The 23,674-nt window shown below is 43.2% G+C and overlaps 2 protein-coding genes across 2 annotated transcripts in view; one reads left to right on the top strand and one right to left on the bottom strand.

The window, feature by feature from the left end:
* idi1 (isopentenyl-diphosphate delta isomerase 1) lies at positions 1-4,945 on the bottom strand. The gene is made up of 5 exons (XM_080543851.1): positions 4,539-4,945; positions 3,539-3,711; positions 3,237-3,329; positions 2,161-2,291; positions 1-745 (listed from the first exon to the last, which is right to left on the bottom strand). Exons 1-5 carry the CDS (start codon positions 4,697-4,699, stop codon positions 428-430), a joined length of 876 nt encoding a protein of 291 aa, XP_080399977.1. The 5' UTR covers positions 4,700-4,945; the 3' UTR covers positions 1-427.
* The window catches only part of wdr37 (WD repeat domain 37), a 27,487-nt gene continuing 8,604 nt past the window's right edge, over positions 4,792-23,674 (top strand). The window contains exons 1-12 of the mRNA XM_080543850.1: positions 4,792-4,891; positions 6,064-6,184; positions 6,651-6,829; positions 9,821-9,917; positions 11,667-11,762; positions 12,091-12,155; positions 13,515-13,650; positions 14,553-14,624; positions 15,397-15,441; positions 16,509-16,585; positions 17,428-17,662; positions 18,713-18,854. Of these exons, the coding sequence (XP_080399976.1) occupies positions 6,692-6,829; positions 9,821-9,917; positions 11,667-11,762; positions 12,091-12,155; positions 13,515-13,650; positions 14,553-14,624; positions 15,397-15,441; positions 16,509-16,585; positions 17,428-17,662; positions 18,713-18,854 (1,103 nt within the window). The 5' untranslated portion in view covers positions 4,792-4,891; positions 6,064-6,184; positions 6,651-6,691. The remainder of the gene's footprint in view (positions 4,892-6,063; positions 6,185-6,650; positions 6,830-9,820; positions 9,918-11,666; positions 11,763-12,090; positions 12,156-13,514; positions 13,651-14,552; positions 14,625-15,396; positions 15,442-16,508; positions 16,586-17,427; positions 17,663-18,712; positions 18,855-23,674) is intronic.

A 23,674-nucleotide genomic window follows, 5' to 3' on the forward strand; every position in this document is an offset into this window, starting at 1 on the left:
TTGAGTAAATGCTACAAACAAACATTCAGCTAGCTGATATAATCAATATAATCAATATACATTATCATACAGTGGGGTGGGAATCCTGAAAACAGTTGACTGCTACACAACATTCCTCACAAATTTTAGTCTCAGTTAAAATCAGGCACTTACATAGCTTATATACAAAAATATACTTAAACAGTACAAGGATCTATATCAAAATCATAGTCCTGATACAGCCATTATTACTCTGATTTAAAACGGTGAGACTTCAACTTGGGTCAATTCCATCTCACTCAGACAACTCAGGAGGTGAATAAAACACCTAAGAACAAAGGCCATGTCCTATGAAAACTGACTCCATCATCTCCAGTAAGACTAAAACATGAGTGCTCTACTTAGCAGCATCTGTGGAAAACCTACAGACTAAAACAAGGGAGTGGGATCACATGCGATGGATCTTGTCGTGATCCATGAACTGTTTCAGATTCTGCAGGTTGTCCCACCACGTGAAGAGGAAGGTCTCCGCGATGAGACTGAACCAGGGGGTGATCTCCAGCTCCTTGTTCTTGCCTTTCCTCAGCATCTCCTTCAGCTCCTCTTTGGTCACATAGCAGTGGCTCTTGATCTCATTGGGGTCTGGATTCACCTCCACATCTTTTTGCATGAAGAGGATGTAGTCAATTTCATGCTCTCCCCACACACCATCAGACTGGGCTTTATAGTGGATCCTGGTCAGGTAGGTCATCTCTTCTGGGGTTACCTAAAGGGAGTTACGTTAAAGATGATGAGCAAATAGTGGAGCAAAGAGTCATACAGTCATATCTAAAACTTGACATTGGGAATTGACCATTAAAAATGGATCAAAACAGAATTATTACAGATTATTATGTCAGCTTCTGTTTTGTTTTCTCAGAAGAGTTCTGTTTTCATTTAATATATAATAATAATAAATCTCCATTTAGCTGATGCATTTATCTAAAGTGACTTCCATTGCAGTGAGTGCTTATATTTTTCTGTAAATATGGTCCTAACGGGAATTGAATTGTTACTAAATGTTGGCAAGATGAATGCATGCTTGTCAGTCCATTCCTCATTAAAGCTGCGGTTTTCCACATCAAATTTATGCTTCAGGTTCTTTGAGAGTGACATTTTGCTTGATTGATAACTGAAAATTATTACAATGAAGTGAAGCCAAAATATCTTGATCGCCCCCTGGTGGCTGGCTGCAGTATAGGTGTCAGGAGTCTGTTCACACCGATAATAGACTAATAATCATTAATAACATACAATTAGTAAGAAAGTGAAAATATTAAACAATAATATGCTAATTATGCAATATATACATAATTATATTAATAAATATATAATATATATATATTTTTTTTTAAGTATCAAAAGTATCGATTTCGGTACCGTTTTAAAAGTATCGGTTTGGCACCGGTATCGGATAAAACCCAAACGATACCCAACCCTACACACCACAGGATAATCTTGTAGGATAATCTTTAGAGCCATCCGATAATCGTGCATTTGCTGTCCTTGGTCGGAAGGGGGGAAATCGGGCCAAAATCGGCCAGATTACCTTTATGTGTGTACCAGGCTTTAGAGAATGGCCAACAATTTTACATTATCGTGTTAACATTAACGTTGATCTTAGCTAGCTTTCTGTTGCTAATTTTAGATATGTTGACAGTAGATACTCTTTAACTGTCATTTTCCTCTTTTAAAATTCATTCAAATGAACGTTAATTCATCCCATGTATAAACATGATTATTACCTGTTTTGTTACACATAGATGCGTGTTGAATAATACTCTCTAGAGTACCAATCAATCCGCAACCATAACATTTTGCAACAACTTGCTCTGACATGTTTAGATTGGAATGTTCAGACGTTCGGACAACCGTCAGCGCATGCGCAAAACATGCTGCCATCGATAAGAGGAATCGATAACCTCAGAGGCGTACGATTCCCACGCATCAAACTATTTGTTACCGGTTCTCAACTGCAACCGGTTCTTGATCCCCATCTCTATGAGCCACAGAGGATGATTATTTCAGTTAACTAATATATATGTCATCATGGGTCATTTCAGTTTGAGATCTCAGTCATGTAGGCCTACACACACACACACACACACACACACACACACACACACACACACAGGGCTGTACCTGGTCCATGGGGATTCCCAGTTCAGCTTCAAGTCGTCTCTGAGCGGCTCTCCTCACGCCCACGCAATCCTGCTCCTCCAGCTCGCTGGCTGTGTGTAAGGGGTGACTGCAGCATGTGTTGGTAAAACACCCTACACACACACACACACACACACACACATTTTAGTATCTTTATTTGCGTTCACATTTTACAATAAAATTCTTGAACACAAACATTAGTAGCTGCATCAGCATAGGACACTCGGTTGCTCAATGTGTTTCAGTCTGAGTCTAAGGGTACAGGTAACACCTTCTCCTCCATATGTGCCGGCTGACACACACACACACACACACACACACACACACACACACACACACACACACACACACACACACACACACACACACACACACACACACACACACACACACACACACACACACACACACACACACACACACACACACACACACACACACACACACACACACACACACACACACACACACACACACACACACACACACACACACACACACACACACACACACACACACACACACACACACACACACACACACACACACACACACACACACACACACACACACACACACACACACACACACACACACACACACACACACACACACACACACACACACACACACACACACACACACACACACACACACACACACACACACACACACACACACACACACACACACACACACACACACACACACACACACACACACACACACACACACACACACACACACACACACACACACACACACACACACACACACACACACACACACACACACACACACACACACACACACACACACACACACACACACACACACACACACACACACACACACACACACACACACACACACACACACACACACACACACACACACACACACACACACACACACACACACACACACACACACACACACACACACACACACACACACACACACACACACACACACACACAAACTAGTGTCAAGGCGGGAATACCTAGCTCACAATATAAACTTGTACATGTTTCCCAGGGTAGGCCTACTCTACTCACCTGGAAAAGTGATCTTGGCATCAGACCTCTGTTGTAAGAGCAGTTTTTCCTCACTGTTGAAGATGAAGACACTAAACGCACGATGCAATAAGCCTGGAAAACAGATGACTTTATCAGCAGTCGGTTCTACTCAATATGGCATTTATTTTAGAGTAGAGAGGGAGCGCTGTGCAAGACTACAGTGAGAGCGAATGTGTTGTAATACATAATCAATATCGATCATCAATTTTTCCAATGTTGAGAATCTGGTCAGCAGGAAGAATAGGCTTTGATGCTGTGGAAACATCCCATGATCACTGTACCTTTGTCAATGTTTGAATTAAGGTGGCAATTCTTCTTGGTGTCAGCCCCTGTCTTGTGGTCATCCTCGTCGATCAGTATGCACATCTCTGCCAGCAGCTGGACCTGCTTCTCGTCCAGATTATCCGTGTTAATCTCAGGCATCCTGTCCGAAGCTCTCAACTCTCTGGCCTGGCTGTAAAACAGATCAACACAGGGTGAGCTTAGAATGATACGGTTCTATCTCCGTTTAGAATGATAAGGTTCTATCTCCGTTTAGAATGATAAGGTTCTATCTCCGTTTAGAATGATAAGGTTCTATCTCCGTTTAGGGTAGTTCAGAGATATTGAGCGGCAAAGTTTTTGCATTCCATTATGTGTTGTGAGATGGAACCTTTGTATTTTATTAATTATGAACTCAAAAATGTCAACATTTAAAAAAATAACACCACACAGGCATTAATCAACACCTCATGGATCAGATTATGTAAAATACTAAAATTTGACAAAAATTTAGAACCTTATAATTCTAACGTCACGACAGGTCTGCAGCAGTATACTGAATAACTGTTTATAGATCGGCGTAAACAACAAAGTGCTTTAGACAGCTACACCCGCAAGACGAGTTCAAATAATGAGGCAGGCGACTCAACATGCATAACTATCAATACAACAGACATGTAGTAAGTAAATCGCGAAAGGATATGTTGGACTAAAAGTGGCTAAAATGACAAATGCAACAACAGTACGTGATCTAAGAATGATAAGGTTCTATCTCCGTTTAGGGCAGTTCAGAGATATTGAGCGTCAAAGTTTTTACATTCCATTATGTTTTGTGAGATGGAAACCTTTGTATTTTATGAATTACTAACTCAAAAATGTCAACATTTTAAAAATAACACCACACAGGCATTAATAAACACCTAATGGATCAGATCATGTAAAAAAAACTCAATTTTGACCAAAATGGAGATAGAACCTTATCATTCTAACGTCACGACATGCAACAACGTTAGTACTTACCTTGAGGAATATCTCGAAGTAATCGATCTGGGATGAAACAGCGGATTTCTCACAGTGACAGTACCTCCTCTGAGTCTTGACACAGGTATTTTTGGCTTCAACAAAGCAGCATGTCCCTCGCAGGACACCGTCCTAAGCGCCACCCACAAAACGCGCAACATCGCCAGACGGGAACAGAAGACCAATCACACGTGTTGAGGCTGAGACCACGCCATCGAACCACCGCCAGATCTTTCTAGGTGGGGGGACTGTCAACCTTTGGACAACCGGTGTTATCCAAGAAGAATAATACTCGACTCGAATCACCGAAAAGATCCGTGCGATCCCTTTTAAAATGATCAATCCTGTTGCAGGTAGCTACATCAAAAGTGGCCCAATTCTGCTGCCACTCCTTGTAACGCTCTTGTACACGCCTCCTGAATTAAGAACGCCCATCACTGACGCTCGAGGCAATGATTGGTCCGGACAGAAACACGCTGAAATCTGATTGGTTGACGATGTAAACACCACACATGTAATTTGACAGCTCGGAAACACATTGCAGTATACGTTAAACACATGATCGTTTTTTGCAGCTTTAAAGTGAAATGCCTCATTTTACATAATAACGATTATTCGAAATATAGAGGACATTTTTAGAATAGAATAGCAAGAGATGACGTGTGTCCCTCCTCCTCGTGCGTCAAAGGTATTGGGCTGCTTTCCGTTCCAGTTGCTTGATCACACTTCCTCCTCCGATCTGCCCTCCTCGTTCACTAACTCACCTTCACTATGATCCCACTAAGCTGGGAAAGGGTTAGCCGCATACCTCTCCCTGCAGCTTACACCCATCCCCATCCAGTTTGATCAGACCCCGTGAAGGAGAGTTGAACATTGGGAGGATCGGAGGGAGGAATTACTGTTTTGGAATGGAAGAAGAGAAGCCCTGGGTGTAATAGTTGAGTGCTGCTGAGTCCGATCCAGATACTTTCACTACTAGTGGATCTGTAGTCTCTGTGCAGGCAGCAGACAAGACGTGGCCAGCTAAGCTACTAGTAGGTAGCAGCCCCTCTCTTCTGGGAAATGCACTTGCAAAAGACACATGCATATAGACACATGCATATTTAGCTAACCGTGTTATTGAAGTCGTTCGATCGTTGCACTGTTGTGTTGTTGCACAGCTTTGTATGATGCATGCATGATGAGGATGAGGATTTGTTAGCTTGTACCGGGTCGCTTTCCCGTTAGCCCTGGGACAGTAGCTACATGGTAACATTAGCTGATGATGTTATGCTGTAAAAATGATGTTTGTGGCATGTCAAGAAGTCATATCGTATGTTTCATCTATGTCTATGCTTCATCAATGCAATGCATAATTCACATCGTCATCATCGTGCACAGTCCCTGCAAAATATTCCTAGAATCTATGATCCATATGGTTCCCTCTCTAGTCTCTAGTATGACATTCTCCTACATTGCTGTCCCATGTTCCATAACTGTTTTCCATTCGTTGACTTGACACCTTGTTTCTTTCTATTTCGTCCAGCCTTTGGTGTCCTCTGCCTCTGGGGGGGCTTCCTTCTCCTCTCCATCAGCTGTGGAAAACACTGCCTGGCCTTAGCAGCATCCTCATAAATGTGCTTGCCATTCGCTCCACTTCACTGCTGGTATTTATGCTATGCATTGTCATTGGCACATGCTTATCACATTCAATTAAGGCTTTGGTAACCACATGTAAGATTGCATATCCTTGGTGTGAAGTGGAGTCACATGATGCACATGATGACATGCACTTGCATTCCTGCCCTGTTAAAACCAACAAATGAATACAGGGCATAGGCTAGTCATATAACGATCACTCATGATCACCATGTGATTAGCTAGAGCACATTTGAAGCTTATCAACTTGTAAGTGCCATGTAAATAGTCTCTGTGTTGGGAGAGATTGTAACCAGCGTATTTCAGTTGAAGGTATTACGGCCTAGATATGACGGGGGTTTAAAATAAACAGCCGGGCACAGTACACACAGGAGTGTTCCAGTTTGTGACCAGTGTTCATAGAACAGTAAAGCCTCTCTCTTTACCAGGCATCAGCCATGTGACAGGGGTTAACTCCGGGCTCTGTTTGCTCAGCCTCAGGTAGGAAGTGAGCCGGAGGACGTCACAGAGGAGGGATGCCTGTAGAGGGTGGAAGTAGCGCAGCCTCTCGCCACTCAAAGCAGAAGTTCAAGTCCCACAGTCTGTCCATTCGGCGCACCAACAGCCCCGAGCAGGAGCGCACAGGCATGCAGAGAGACATGCTGGAGGGACAGGTGAGCTGGCTGCTACACACACACACAGACGGACACACACACAGACACACACACACACACACAGACACACACACACACACACACACACACACACACACACACACATCCTTATCTTTATTTTGTGACTGTTCCTAAAACCAAGCTGACACATTATTAAAGCTGCTCGGATTCTATTGCCAAAAGCAGATTGATCAGACACACACACACACACACACACACACACACACACACACACACACACACACACACACACACACGCACACACACACACACACTCTCACACACACACACACACACACACACACATTTTAAATGCTTTATTTATGTCCACATACATTTACAATATCTAAAAGACATGAATACTATCAGTGCATTTTGACATTATGAAAACAGTCAGTTACAGTAGTGCTGAGCCAACAACCAGTTATGATTACAGTGGATGTTATTCACACCAAATGATAACTGTGGATTGACAGATACAGTATCGATACTGTAAAACAGACAGTACCCAGCTCATGGGTACAAGAAGCACCGCCTTCTCCATATTGAGCGGCTACCAATAATAGCAGATACTGAGCAATACTTTGCTAACTGTTTGGCCCTTCTCTTAGATAGACCAGCCACACGCACACACACACACACACACACACACACACACACACACACACACACACACGCACATACACACACACACACACATATGAAAGAGCCACCATGGTCTTGTATTGCATTTTTATTGTTATTCTGTGCTTGTGTGCATAGGAGGTTAGGTTCGTTCCTGCAAGATATTCAAGGAGAGTAAAGTACAGCCGGTTTTGCGGCATTGCTCATGTTATGTCTATATCTGGTGTTGCAACATCATGTAACATGCATGCTGTGTTACCTGATTAAGCTATGTGTCCTACCTCCTCAGAGAAAGTGCAACCAGATCAGTGTGTTTAGTCTAAATGTCTTCTAAGTTTCAATGTTGTCATCTGGAAATGGAAATGTAATTCTCTTTGGCAAGCGGTCAGCAGTCAGTCAACTATAGAATTGCTATTATTCATTTCATTATTCAGTGTTTTCAGAGTCTCTTAAATGATTGATTTATGAAGAAACTTTGGAAATTGATATTTCACTATACATTAACAAAGTAGAACAGGTCTGGCGTTAATATATGGATTATTTGTTAAGTCTAGTTAGTGATTAACCACCTCATCAATAAGCCAGCGCCCGTTTGGAATTCAAGTACTCTGGAACGATTGATTTACAGTACAGTGAACAGTGAGACAGTACAGTGAGAGTAGTACAAGAGGTTTGTTGACAAGTGGCCATACTGTACCTGATACAAAGCTACAGTACATAAGACGACTTCACAGTGTGATAATAAAACCTGTTTGATCAAGACATTCCTATCGTACCACAGGGAGTTGCCAGGGCAATGACACAATGAAACAGAAAACATCTCCCAACTGAATTGATCTCTTAACATTTCAAATCATCTATGGAATTAGTGTATTGTGTTTTAGGCTACAATTCTATTTCCATCTGCTTGAAGTAACAGACCATGAAGATGACCAGCATCTGTTATTTTTTTCGCTAGCATACAGCAGGTTGTTTGTATTGGACAGCGTTGATGTGTAAAGTGTTTGGTCTGAGTACACTGGCCCTCCCGCAAGCTGGTGTCTCATCAAGTTTTAATACTGGCTGCATGTCCGGGTCTGATTATTCTTTTCATCACGTCTCTTTATCCACCTCCACTACCTGTTGGCTCATTGTGGACAGTACCCCCCCCACCCCCCCAAACACGCACACACACACACACATTACACACACACACATACACACACACACGCATGCATAAACACACACACACACACACACACACACACACACAGACACACAGACACACAGACACACAGACACACAGACACACAGACACACAGACACGCGCACACACACACACACACACACACACACACACACCACACACACTTCCCCCTCTCCCTCCACTTTAAACTGGCCATACATATTAAGTGTCATAACCTTTCCCTTTCTCAATGCTGTCATTATGTTGAGTAACCAAGGAGATCTTTACTTTTTAAGGGCACATGATTGAGCAGCTCTTAAAGACTAAGGAGCAGACTGTTGTTTGGCTAATTGCCTTTACGATTGTGTTTACATGTGGCTTTGACAGAATGGAGAGCGGTCGAGCTCGTTCTAACACACTCAACGCTCTCCAACACATGCCATTTTGAAGACCTGAGGGAGATATTTGACTTCATTATGTTTCAGTTAGCGATGATGATACAGTAACAGTTCGAACAATCTTTCGAAACCAGGCTAAAGTTTATTGTTTTCATGGTGGACATGAGGAGCTTGTCTGCATCGTTTTAATCTGCCTGGCAAACTATTTTTCCTGGGAACTTCCAGACATTGAGAATGGAGGTAAGTCAGTAGAAATGTAGTTAGGTTGTATTGTTTTAATGAAACCTAGTTTTTGATCTGTAGCACCCTAGTGCAGAGAGTACTTTGTGATTGTTTGGCTCACGTTAGATTGTTTCCTTAAAGAGTTTTGTGAAACAAAGTCATTTTTTATTTATAGAGGCCTTAGACCTTATCTGAAGTCAAACAATTGAGAAATAGTGTTACTATGTTGTTAAATCGATTTGATACCTATGTAGTTTACGAGCTTGACACAATTCAATGTCACAGCCTCCTGTGGCTAACTGGGCCCCATTTTACTACTATTTTACTACTATGTATGTATCGACAGTCTTTGCCCAATGTCAGTGTTTCCGAAGTGACAATGGTTCCAGCCAGCTCTGAAATGGTAATTATTACGCTTCAGTTAGAGAAAACAATGGTGTGTTGTGCATGTATTGAATTACGCCTGTCAGAATATGAAGTGCTTTATGACCTTGTTCCTCTTTTCCCATAATTGTGCAGACATAATCCTGGCCTATGCTGTAGTTGACAGTTGTTTCTCTCTTGTGTTTTTCCTGTTGGCAGGATTCCAAACTGCCTCTATCCTTACGGAGTAATCTACTTGACCTGTTTGGACAGATTGAGCGCGAGTTTGAGAATCTCTACATTGAAAATTTAGAACGTAAGTGATGATGAATGAAGAATCCTAGTTGTTGATTGTGTTGCCAGAGAGGACACAGAGCATGGTAATACTTTTCTGATGATATACAGTGGGGGAAATAAAAGTCATTTAACATATTTCCATTCCAGCTAGAACAGACATTGGTATTAACTCGATGAAACTACACAGCTAAAGAAATTGTAACATTCTAATCCATAAAAAAAGCACTAATGCACTAATCCAGTTTATTCTCCTACCTGTGCTAATTAGAATCAGTTTGGTTATTGCATGTTGGTGGGTAAGTACCTCCACTCTTTGAAAAAGGGTTTCCCACCTCTGAATGCAAGTAAACAAATCATTTGTCACCGAGCGTTTCTGCAAGAAACATCTCAGGTCTTTCCCGATATCTTCGTAATAAGATTGTTGAGGAGCAGAATAATGGCACTGGTTACCGACAGATTTCTCAACTCCTAAATGTTCCTATAAGCACCATTGGGCCCATTATCCGCAAGTGGAAGGAACATCATTCGACCATCAACCGGACATGCACAGGTGCTCCTCGCAAGATGTCTGACCGGGCAGTCAGAAAGTTAGTCAGAAGAGTAGCCCAAGAGCCATGGACCACTCCAGCAGAGCTCCAGAAAGACCTGGAAGCAGCGGGTACAGTTTTCACAAACAAAACAATAGGCGATACAATACACTCCACCGCCACGGTCTCCATTCGCGATCACCTCGGAAGACTCCGTTATTGAAGAAAAGGCATGTTGAAGCTTGTTTGAAGTTTGCTACTGAACATTTGGAGAGGCCTGTAGATTACTGGGAGAATGTAGTCTGGTCAGTAGAAATAAACGTTTCCCCAACAATACCACACTCCATGTTTGGAGGAGAAATGGCTCTGCGTGATCCTAAAAGTACCCTACCTACAGTGGAGTTGGGAGGTAGACTTGCCATGGTACAGGACTGTTTCTCTTCACATGGTCCTGGTGGAATACAAATGATCGAAGGGATGTCATAGCGCAACGATCCAAAACATACTGCAAAGGAGACTCAGTTGGTTCAAGAGGAAGAAAGTAAAGATGTTTGACTGGCCTGGTCAATCGCCTGACTTCAATCCAATAGAACATTTGTGGAAGGAACTGATGGTCAAGATTCAGCAGTGGGGCCCCCCAGAAATATGTTGAAGTAAAAAATGTTTGTGTGTTAAATACTTATTTACCCCACTGTATAAGTATTGTCAGAAGAGAATCCTGCCTGCTTGTGGACATACTGGGTACTAATAACTGCCATACACCTCCCTGTCCTATATTTACTGTATAATCAGGGGTGCAAACTTGTCACCTTTCTGCTAAATTAGCTGTTTTTACTTCAAAATAGGTCATCCACGTGAATCATGTAGATCTGCAGACTTCCTGTCTGCTAAACTCCGATTCTGTTGAAATAACTTTAGCTTCATGCAGCTACGTACAATTCTAGACAGTGTGGAGGACACAGTCACAGTGAACAACCTGTTTTCAACATAATTATGCAGGTGTTAACATTAGGGCCGCCACTGAGACCACCGCTAGTGCTAGCGCTATCCCCCACCCACCATCCCCCAACAAAAAATGCATCCGCGCATTGATAATGGTCTCACAAAAAAATGTGTCACCTTTTTGGGCCATCACCAGTTTGCACCTCTGGTATATTGATCTTGAGGGGACTGATTGACTCTTGTGGGTTTGTGGTCACTGGTGTTTGTTACATAACCCTGTTGGTGTGCTAATTCTGCAGTGCGTCGGGAAATTGACACGCTTAACGAGCGTCTGGCAGCCGATGGACACACCATCGAGGGAGGAGATCTGACCAAAGGAGCTCTAAAAACCAAAGGTGCAGTATGCTTGAAGTATCTCGATATACGGTAGTTTTGCATATTATATTACCTCACTTGTAGCACTTTCTTAAAATGGAGTTAGTTTGAAAGTAGCCTATTAGAGAACCTCCCCCCATTCAGAGTCCGCTCACGTTAGAACAAACAAGCCTCGGCTTTGTTGGTATATGGATCGAACCTCGTCACTTCCATCGGTGGTAGAAGTATGTCGTCACAAGAGGGGAAAAGAATAGCTCTTTAATTGAGGTGTTACCTTTCTCTGAGAATGAGGCCCGACCTGTTCTTTCATTTCTGTAACCATGTATCCCTTCATCTCTCTGTACACAGCCAGTCACAGCACAAGTCAACTGTCACAGAAGCTGAAGACCACGTACAAAGCCTCCACAAGCAAGGTACTTCAGCCATGTTCCAGGCCTCTCAACGAGGAAATAAGATTAGCCTTCTAATGTAAACAATTGTACTATTTACAGCTTTTGTAATGATTAACAGGTATGAAACACCTCTTTGTTACCGAGCTGTTGGGAGTAGGGCTGGGTATCGCCACTGATTTCCCAAAAACGATTTGCAAGGTTTCGTTTCGCTATCGATTCGATTATTTTAGTTACAATACCAATTTTGCTTGAATATGAACGATTCTCAGAACTAATGCTATAAATGGTTCAAGGAACCCTCTAACATGTTGCATTGTTAACAATATCAGTGTTTGATTTAAAAAATGTACTCCAAAGCAGTTATATGAAAGTACTTTTTATTGGAACATAAATGAACATGACCAGCATTGACCAACACAAGTTGTGCAAAATCAGACACTTACAAAAAGTGCTTTCTTTACTGCAGCCAGTGTAAATAAAGGGGCTACAAACATAGCCTACCTGTAAACAAGACTTATCCCTCAGGAAAACATACAATTAGCTGTAGTGTGATCAAATAGCTTATTTGCATTAGAAATGAAATAGATGCAATAGATGAGGGCATTTTGGGGAACCCAAAAAACTCTGGACATTGTAAACTGTAAAGTCCATGAAACTAAAGCCCTTCATGACTGCCTAGTCATGACTGCTTTCTCACTTTTTGGAGATGGTCAGATTTTTCTGCAAGAAAAGGAGCTGATCTACAAGTTGCGACGTCACGTTTCACATTCACCTACATGTTTGGGATTATCACGTCACTCAACTGTTTACAAGTCAGTAAAACATAGCGTAACTCGACTAATCGCAGGGTTCCCGCGCTGGTCTTAAAAAGCCATAAAGTCTAAAATCCAGCAATCCAATTAATAAGGCCTAAAAAGGTCTCAAATGTTGGTTATTCTGTCTAGAAATTAGGTGCTAGGTCTTAAAAATTAGATCCTACAAGGAAATCAGCCCGATCTATTTACACAGAAATAAATCAAGCTGGAACCCAAAAAATGCCAATTCGCTTCCTTTTTTTGTCTGTATGGCAGTGAAATCCCTAATTTCATCACCTCGAGGATGACAAAAAGCCATCATATGGTGGTGCGAATAGGTCTAAAATTCTATTCAAAGAGGTCTAAAAAAAGGTCTAAAAAGGTCTTAAATGTGACTTGTTGAAACTTGTAGGAACCCTGTAATTGGGGGATGCAGGGAAGCTGTGCATAGCTGTGGGGTTTCCCTGCCTCTCCTCTGCCCAGGGGCTGGAATGGGCGCTGTCCACGGTGCTGAGTCTCACCGTAGGTCGCAGTCAAGAGAGGGTCGACCACGATGTGTGAGGATGTTGTGGTCTCCTCTTTGCAGATCGTGTCCAGTTTCAAAGCCACCACCTCCAGAGCCGTGTGCCAGCTGCTGAAGGAGTATGTGGGCCACAGGGACGGGATCTGGGACCTCAGCGTCACACGGATACAACCTGTGGTACTGGGCACGGCGTCCGCAGGTCAGACACACAGCTGGATTCTTCTTCCCTACCCTTCTTTCCAAAGTGTACATTCGCCCACTCGCCAGTTCTGAATTTGAAAGTGATTTATAAGTGACAGTTAGTTCGATATAAGTGACAGTTAGTTAGTTAGTTAGTTTGATATAAGTGACAGTTAGTTAGTTAGATATAAGTGACACTTCGTTAGGTATAAGTGACAGTTATTTAGATATAAGTGACACTTAGTTAGTTAGTTAGTTAGTTAGTTGAGAGTAGATCAAAGACACTTAGATTTAGATTTAGTAATCTAAAAATGATAACCAAGGACTTTCATAAAACCTTGATACAAATTTGAGCTTTTCAAAAAAAATGACGGTTGAGAGAGGACACTGGCGTTGCTTGTTCGCCACTTCTCCGCCCGAAATCTAGGTGTAATTGCAGTATCCAGAGTAGATTGTCCTACAAAGACACTTAGATTTAGATGAGTAATCTAAAAATGTATTCGACCCCTATACTTTCTTTTATTTATCTTTTGTTTCTTTTTATTATTACTACTCAATCTTTTCAGTTTGTAAAGTGTCTTTGAGTGTCTAGAAAAGCGCTATATAAGTCCAATGTATTATTATTATTATTATTATTATTATTATTATTATTATTATTATTATTATTATGAATTTGAAAGCATTAGACCAGTGTAAGCATGGTGGGTGTAAGCATGGTTATAGCAGAGTGTGCGAATGAGTGCACACTATAGGGAGAGGGATAGAGACTCACACTTAGAGCCTAGACCAAAAACAACAACAACAAAAAGTTGTGTATGTTTGATAATGAAATACCATTTCAGAGGATTGTTGTGAGAAAAATCTGCTGGGAAAAAAAACTTTGAATGACTAAGTTGGTTTGGTTTGGTTTCTTCCTCCCAGACCACTCTGCCCTGCTGTGGAGTATAGAGACTGGGAAATGTCTGCTCAGATACGCCGGCCATGCTGGATCAGGTAAGACTGCACTATGAAACACCTGGGTACAGCAAGCTTGGGACGCTAGATGGTGACGCACCGTAGATGGAAATGTGTCGTCCTCTCTAACACGGTTGTAATTTGTTACATTTTTAATGTAACTAGATATATAAGTGTTTTATATTATGCCAAATGTAAAATTGGATGATGTATGATATATTTTATTGTTTGGTATTTGTAATGCAAGTATGTTTTATGTTAAATGTGATTTGTGTAACCCTCTCCCGAGGTACTATTTCAAAAAATTAAGATATGATTGGCTTAGGAGCACATCACTCAAACAAAACAAGTATTTTCTCAAAAATACAAAATAATGAAGTGTGGAAAGTACACACTTTTGGTTTCTGTTTATATATACATTTTCCAGATCTCTACATTTATAATGTATGTTTTAAATGTAGACCCCACTAAAAGAAGCTCATGCCTATGGGTATAGCTAATGGGGATCCTTCCAATAAATAAACCATAAACTGCTGCTCATGTATACATGACATTTGTTCATACAAATTGAATGTGTCCCGAACACGGGGGCGGAAAAAATGCATCTTAAGAGGTTTGGCTGATACGCTTCTGCTGCCTTGGCACACTGAGAGGATGAGTGGGTTCTGTTCAACTAATGTGACGTGCCGTTGATTTGAAAAGACAAAAGACTGTTTCACCAGTAATGTCTGACTGGCTGTTACTGCTCCAGGTGTTGAGTTAACCCACGTTTGAACAGGTGTGATTTACGATGTCCTGTTGTTCTCCACAGTCAACTCCATCAAGTTTCACCCCACGGAACAGATAGCTCTCACAGGTATGGCAAAGTGTGTCTATACATGTACTGCTACGTGTGTCTATATATGTGCTATGTGTGTCTATGTGCTACGTGTGTCTATATAATGTGTTGCTACGTGTGTCTATATATGTGTTGCTACGTCTGTCTATATATGTGTTGCTACATGTGTCTATATATGTGTTGCTACGTCTGTCTATATATGTGTTGCTACGTGTGTCTATGTATGTGTTGCTACGTCTGTCTATGTATGTGTTGCTATATGTGTCTATATATGTGCTGCTATATGTGTATGTGTTGCTATATCTGCCACGCACCGTCTATACTTCCATGTGTGTTGCCTGTTTGGTTGTGTCCATAGCGATGGCTGCTGTCGACGCTGCTACATGCAGGTTTTGGTGAATGTGTATCGGTTGCGCTGCGCTACCTGGGTGTTTGTATTCCTGTTGTCGTTGCACCCTTTTTTCTTCATGTCCAGAGAGCTCTCATAGGAATACAAATACAATATCAGGCCATCTTCTGGCCAAGTGTTAGACTCCCCGTTGACTGTCAGGAGAAATCTAGTCATTTTAATAAATGACTTAAGCTCTTATACAAAAAAAACATCTGCCATCATGTGTTTGTTTTTTCCCCTGTAATCTTTTAGAGCAGCAGTCCATGATGAAGTCACCCCCCCCACCCCCTGCATTATCTGGTTCAGTTTCAGCTTCAGCTAATACCCTATGTATTGTGTAATGTAATGTATTGTGTTTATCGTAGTTGTGTAACTTGTGACCTCGGACGCAGATGTAGTCAAACATGACTCCCCCCCCCCCGCCCTCGACGAGTCTCTGTGTTTATTCTCCCTCTGACACTTTCATCATCGCGTTCATATTGTCTCTCCCCGTGTTTGCCGTGGTGTGGAGCTGTGATGCTGGCACATCATTAGAGCTGAGATGTTGTGATAGATGGCTGCCTGTATGAATGTGTGTGTGCGTGTGCGTGTGTTTGCTAAAGTCTTTTCGCTCCATCTGTGTGTGTGTGTGTGTGTACGTGTGTGTGTGTGTGTGCGTGTGTGTGTGTGTGTGTGTGTGCGTGTGTCTCCTCAGCGTCTGGGGATCAGACAGCGCACATCTGGCGCTACATGGTGCAACTGCCCGTTCCCCAGCCGCCGGCAGACGTCAGCGTGAGTGTCAGAGGGGCCCAGCCCTCCCCTCCCCTCCCCTCCCCTCCCACCCCTCCCCTCCCACCCCACCCCTCCCTCCCACCCCTCCCCTCCCAGCCCTCCCCTCCCCTCCCAGCCCTCCCTCCCCAGTCCTCCCTCCCCTCACTGTCAGCTCTCCACACCGTAGGCCCTCCATCACTCATTCATACGTCTCACCTATTCAAAGCCCTCCCTCCTGACTGATTCATCCACCTTTAAACGCATCCCCTCTCTCACGCCGAGGCTAACTCACACACAGTCACACTCTCTTCCGGCCACAGTTCTCACTCATACAGAACTGAGACCTCCTGTCAAGAAGTGTTACGTCCAGTGTTACCTCCTGGCAAATGTTATTTCTATAGCACATATTCATGCAGCTTAATGTATACTCATAGTGCTTTATATGAACACGGGAGATAAAATAACAATTAATAAGTGAGAAATAATATACTGTATATATATATATATTTATTTTATTTTATTTGACTGAATTGTATAGGATACTTATATATCTACATATATATCATATAGAGAGAGAACTGAATTGTATCATATACAATTCAGTCAAATTAAAATACTGATACAGTAACAATTGAAAATGTTCCGGTTTAAAAACAATACATAAAACAAATCAATCAGTTAAAAAAAGCCTAGCCTAACTCATAAAATTCCATTTCATATTAAAACACACTCAATTCAAAGCCGAACAGAGCATCAAAGTCTTCAGCCTGTTTTTGAACAGTCGATACAGTCCCCGTTAATGTCCTTCAAGATCCTACGTTTCAGTTTTCTCCTTTTGACAGTTTGGTTTTCTGTCCCCGCAGGCGACGTGTGAAGACGACCTGGACTTCTCCGACAAGGAGGAGGGGGACTGCGACGGCGACGGACCCTTCGAGGTGCCCACCGTCCGCCTGGCCACCACTACCCTGAAGAGCCACCAGGGGGTGGTGATCGCTGCCGACTGGCTGGTGGGGGGCAGGCAGGTGGTCACCGCCTCCTGGGACAGAGCTGCCAACCTGTACGAAGTGGAGACCTCCGAGCTGGTCCACACGCTCACCGGTACAGAGACAGAGACAGGGCCAGGCTAGGAGCTAGCTGGTTATTCACACAGGGTTCCCACACAGGGTCCTTGAAATCCTTGAACGTTTGTGAATTAGCGAAAGGCCTTAAACGTTTTTTGACATTTTGAAAGTATGACATGGGTCATTGAAAGTGCTTGAATTCCCCTCTCTCTCTCTCTCTAAAAAAAAATATATATATATATATATTTTTTTTTTTTTTACATATTTATAGTAGATAAGTCTCTATTGCTTAACTTAACACAGTAACTTTACCCATATTTCACAATATATTGTTTTGCTGTGCTGTGGTAGAGAAGGCAAGAGACCATCTAGTGTTCAAGCCTCTCTTTTTAATTGTTGTCTGTGAGCGGATAGTTCCCAGTATATAAATTATCATCTAGATCTGTCTCAAACTATGCCCTGTTGGGTCCTTGAATTTGATGGAATTGAGTCTTGAGAGTCCTTGAAAGGTGCTTGAATTTGATGTTTCAGAAGGTGTGGGAACCCTGTTCACAATTGTTGCCTCTTTCCTGCCTTTAAACTATTATCTTCAATACAATGCTCAATGGGCACTATTTGCTCAAGGGATTACCCACTGCTATTTGCTTTAAGGCAATTCGGTTGTTAAGTCTGACGTCACGCGTGACATTACCAATTTCCGGGTCCAAATAAAAACGTCCCCGTACCAGTGTACAAAAGCGGTAGAATGACAGTTCAATCGTTTTTTTAGACTCGGATCTATTCATATAACAAGGGACACAACACTTTCCAGTTTTTCCCATATTGTCAGCGTCTTTGAGCCTCGGAAAAGCGCTATACAAATATAATGAATTATTACTATTACTGCGGCATTTCAAAGAGAGCGCCTCAGCCAACGTTGGACCCGGAAACACGTCACGACTTAACAACCGAATTGATGTTGAAGGACGGAAATGTGGATAGATCACCATCTCCCTAAGATGGACATTTGAATGGAATTATACAGACAAACAGTCATTTTTTTCCTTTTTTTTTCCCTTAAAAAATGATTGTGTGTGTGGGTGTGTAGGTCATGACCAGGAGCTGACACACTGCTGTACACACCCAACCCAACGCCTGGTGGTCACCTCCTCCAGAGACACCACCTTCCGCCTCTGGGACTTCAGAGACCCCTCCATCCATTCTGTCAACGTGTTCCAGGGACACACAGAGTGAGTCTCACACACACACACACACACACACATTTTAAATGCTTTATTTATGTCCACATACAATATCTAAAGGACATAAACACTATCAGTGCATTTTGACATTATGAAAACAGTCAGTTACAGTAGTGCTGAGCCAACAACCAGTTATGATTACAGTGGATTTGACAGATACAGTATCAATACTGTACAACAGACAGTATCCAGGTCATGGGTACAAGAAGCACCGCCTTCTCCATATTGAGCGGCTACCAATAATAGCAGATACTGAGCAATACTTTACTAACTGTTTGGCCCTTCTCTTAGATAGACCAGCCATTTGAAGGCCTCTTACAACAAACTTCTGAACATGGCCCCCCGGCTGCCAAATATGAAAACTTTTCACACACACCCCCCCCCCCCCCCCCCCCCCCCACACACACACACACACACACACACACACACACACACACACAAGATGAGGCTTTATGTCCAAAGCGTTACTTCTATTTCCCCACTGAGTTGTTGATACAGGAGCTGTCCGGTCTGAACTCATTGCCACCACTAAGTGGCAGTACAACAGTCTTATTTCTCCCAGAAAGCAGTCAATACCCTCTCAGTCCTCAGCACTTTCCAGTTTCCTCAAACATCCTCTGTTTTTGTCATCTTACTTCTTTGTGTCACAGTGTCACATTAATTTCCCAGACTTTGTTGCTCTAAGCAGAAATCCTCAATTCGACTCTCATTTATGATTGAGCACTTCTCCACCACATTGACGAGCGCCTCTTCCCGCCTCTCTCTCCCGTTTATCAGGCCATTTCTCCATTAATCACCTCCTCTCCTCCTCTCCTCCTCCCCTCCTCCCCCTCCTCCCTCCTCCCTGTAATTTGGCCCCCTCACATTTGAGCTGTTAAGGCTCAATTTGAGTTGCTCATTCGAAAAACGTGGACTGTCAGCTTTCTCTCTCCCCCTGTCGAAAATTCCAACACCACTCTGTTAATGCAAAGTGTACAGGCTCTGGAAACCTTTTGATTGCTGCCGGATTACATGGTGCTCATTATGTGAGACCCCAACATGTAGAATTCCAACAGATCCCCACTTTAATTCGGCAATAGACAATCACTGTAATGAGATTAGTGGCAGTCTGCGCAGTTTCAGGCTGCCGCGTTCCCGCCAGTGACTAAGGCAATTACTTCCTCTACGTTCGCCGCATCTCAAGCAAGTCGACTGATACCTCAAGTCGCTGGGATTTTGGGCGAATTCCCACTAAGACAAAGGCAAAGAAGCTATATGTTATTAGTTTTCTGAGCTAAGACAACAGCTTAAGCTGTCCTAAATTGAACAGTGAGTTTTCCATCACAAAAGTCTTAATGAGTAACTTTGGTGCTGAAGTAAGAACATGAACGGCATGAATCAACAGGATGGAAAGTTGTAGAAGCTACGAGTCACCTCGAACGCCTTTGAAGCATTGATTCTAGTTCATCATGGAGCGGCTGTGGTGCAGGAGGTAGAGTCGCCGTCTAATGATCACAAGGTTGGCAGATCAGCGGTTCGAGCCCCGGCTGGCCACATGTCGAAGTGTCCTTGGGCAAGACACTGAACCCCAAAATTGCTCTCAGTGAGCGGGCCAGCGCCTTGCATGGCAGCTTGCCGCCATTGGTGTATGAATGGGTGTGTGAATGGGTGAATGAGAGGCTGTTGTAAAGCGCTTTGGAGCAGCTTTGGAGCAGCAAAAAAGGCGCTATATACATGTAAGTGCAGTCCATTTACCATTTACCATTTATCCATGCCGATACTATGTGGCTACCAATGTTATCACGGATCCCATAACATTCTGGGTTTTCTTATTCAGAAATGAAGATCACGATAAGCATTGTTAATGCGTTGTAATGTTTTGTCTCTGTATGTGGGACAATGACTTATTCAAGTGCATGTAAAATCATACACAAGTGTATACTGTATCTATGATTGTACATAACAGCTTTGTTTGCATATTAGGCAAAGAGGCCCTGAAGCGACAGATGCAATTTAATCATGGCTGCACCAGAACACCTAAGTCAATATTCACCTAGGCAGGTATCAGCTGCTATCAAGGGCATAGCAGACAGATTACAGGAGAGTTAATTAGATGCATCTAATTACTTGGGAGTCTTTAGATTCAGGGATGCAATTGGTATGCCAATACACATACAAACATTTCTTGCCATTTTCTTCAATTCAGAAAAATGGGCCTTGCCTGGTGACCAACGACCAGGCCTTGAGGCTTTTGTTCCATCACAACACACCTTATGCAGCCTGTTGCAGTAATAATAATAATAATAATAATAATAATAATAATAATAATAATAATAATAATAATACATTAGACTTATATAGCGCTTTTCTAGACACTCAAAGGCGCTTTACAAACTGAAAAGATAGAGTAGTAATAATAAAAAGAAACAAAAAAGAAATAAAAGAAAGTATAGCGGTCTAATACATTTGTAGATGACTAAATCTAAATCTAAGTGTCTTTGTAGGACAATCTACTCTGTATACTGCAATTACACCTAGATTTCGGGCGGCGAACAAGCAACGCCAGTGTCCTCTCTCAACCGGCATTTTAGGCATCTATGCCTTTCAGGAGGCGTCTATAATCCCCCAAATGACCTTTTCAAATCAGTTTCTACAGTATGACATTACTACAGTACACTATTTACTTCCCATTCATTACCCCATTAAGATTTTTTTTTTTTAAAAGCTGATGATCTATAGCTGTCCTACTTTTCCAGACTACAGTAGCTCAGATTAAATGCTTCTATTTAATTACAAGTCAGAAACTAAAGTCAGCGATTGAGTTGAAAACTGAGCTCTTTTTGACCAAACTCAAACTCATGGTTGACTGAGTGGTGCTATGCAATGTGGGGAGCGTTTCTTTCTGAAAGTGCTTGAACGCACGGCACGTAGCGACACTTCCGCGAGTAGACTAGTCCTCAATGCGGTGACTGTAGCACACGAGTAGCATCTGTTGCGACCGCTGGGGCGGCTGTGGCGCAGGAGGTAGAGCCGCTGTCTAATGATTGCAAGGTTGGCAGATCGGCGGTTCGAGCCCCGGCTGGCCACGTGTCGAAGTGTCCTTGGGCAAGATGCTGAACCCCAAATTGCTCCCAGTGAGCGGGGCCAGCGCCTTGCATGGTAGCTTGCCGCCATGTGTGTGTGAATGTGTGTGTGAATGGGTGAATGAGAGGCCGTTGTAAAGCGCTTTGGATAAAGGCGCTATATAAGTCAGTCTATATAAGTGCAGTCCATCTGGGATTTCGGGAGCGTTATTTTAACATCTTGAGGGCATTTGCTCCCATTTATTTCCGACAAGACACACACACACACACACACACACACACACACACACTTTCATATACATTTATTTTTCATCTGTGAATCAGCGATTAAACACGGGAGGTTGGAAGCCAATAGGATATCCAGCTATTCAGATTTAGCGTCACAAACAGTTACCCGTCTTATCACTATGGATACTGTTCTTGCAAATGTATCAGGCAGCTCCTCAGAGGTGGGCTAAGGACACCACCACATAGCTCGCCTAACAGACGTACCTACATGAAGCCCATTCACTCGCCAGCTTGTTTGGTTCCATGGCGATCACGTCACGTCGCATTGCTGTGCTCATACAGTTGCGCATAGACGTTGCATCGGCGCACTCATACATGGCGATGTCGTATTGCTGAGTCTGCCTTCCGAGGCCATCTCCATTGGGCACCAGCTTGTGAGTGTGTGTGTGTGTCACACTCTGTATTGTGATTGTCAGTGTGTACTGTACTCGTCTGTGGTGGTGACGGTGACAGCTGTTATTCCTAATGAGCGACAGTCACAGCAGAGTGTTCGTACGGTGATTGAGGCCGTCTCAGGGAGCCCAGTGTTGGGGGAGAAGCTGAGGGTGGGGGGGAGGGGGGAGGGGGGGGGGGGGGGGCTGGAGTGGGACGCTCGGCTGCCCCGCGCCCGCAAGATGAATGAGCCCACACACAGCCTGGCAGGGCTGCAGGCCTCCCCCGGCCCCGTCAGCTATACACACACACACATACACACGCACACACACACACACACACACACATTACACACACACACACACATTACACGCACACTCACACACACACGCACACACACACACACACGCACATGCACACGCACACGCACACACACACACACGCACACGCACACACGCACACACATTACACACATATAACAAAAACACACACACTTACATACCTCATCTCAGTATTGTCACGTCCTTGCGTCCCTCCTCCCTAGCCTGGAATTCCCTCCAACCTCCTTGTTTTGCTGCCCCCTCCCACACACACACACACACACACACACACACACACACACACACACACACACACACACACAGAGACACAGAGACACAGAGACACACACACAGACACACACACACACACACACACACGCACACACACACACACACAGACACAGAGACACAGACACACACACACACACACACACACACACCCATCCATGAGTGATGAGCTGCTGAGTGACACCACAGAGGGGCCGTACCTCCGGGAGCTCCCGTCTCCTCCACAGGCAGCAGGGGGTTAGACACGCTGCAATCTGTTAAAGATGACTAACACAACACTGATCAGTCTGTCTGTGGGAAGTAGCTGCTGGTCCTATTATCACCGCCACAGAGCGCCGGGTCCCTCATTTGGACAGTTAAGACACTGATACAGCACGTTAGAACGCGCTGACACTGCTATTAGCTTAGTAACATTAGCTATGGTGAAATGGCAGTGAAGGCTGTTATTTTGAAGACAATAATATACCACTCGGCCATT

This window comes from Nansenia antarctica, assembly GCF_963989245.1.
Source record: "Nansenia antarctica genome assembly, chromosome: 13".
Lineage (NCBI taxonomy): Eukaryota > Metazoa > Chordata > Actinopteri > Argentiniformes > Microstomatidae > Nansenia > Nansenia antarctica.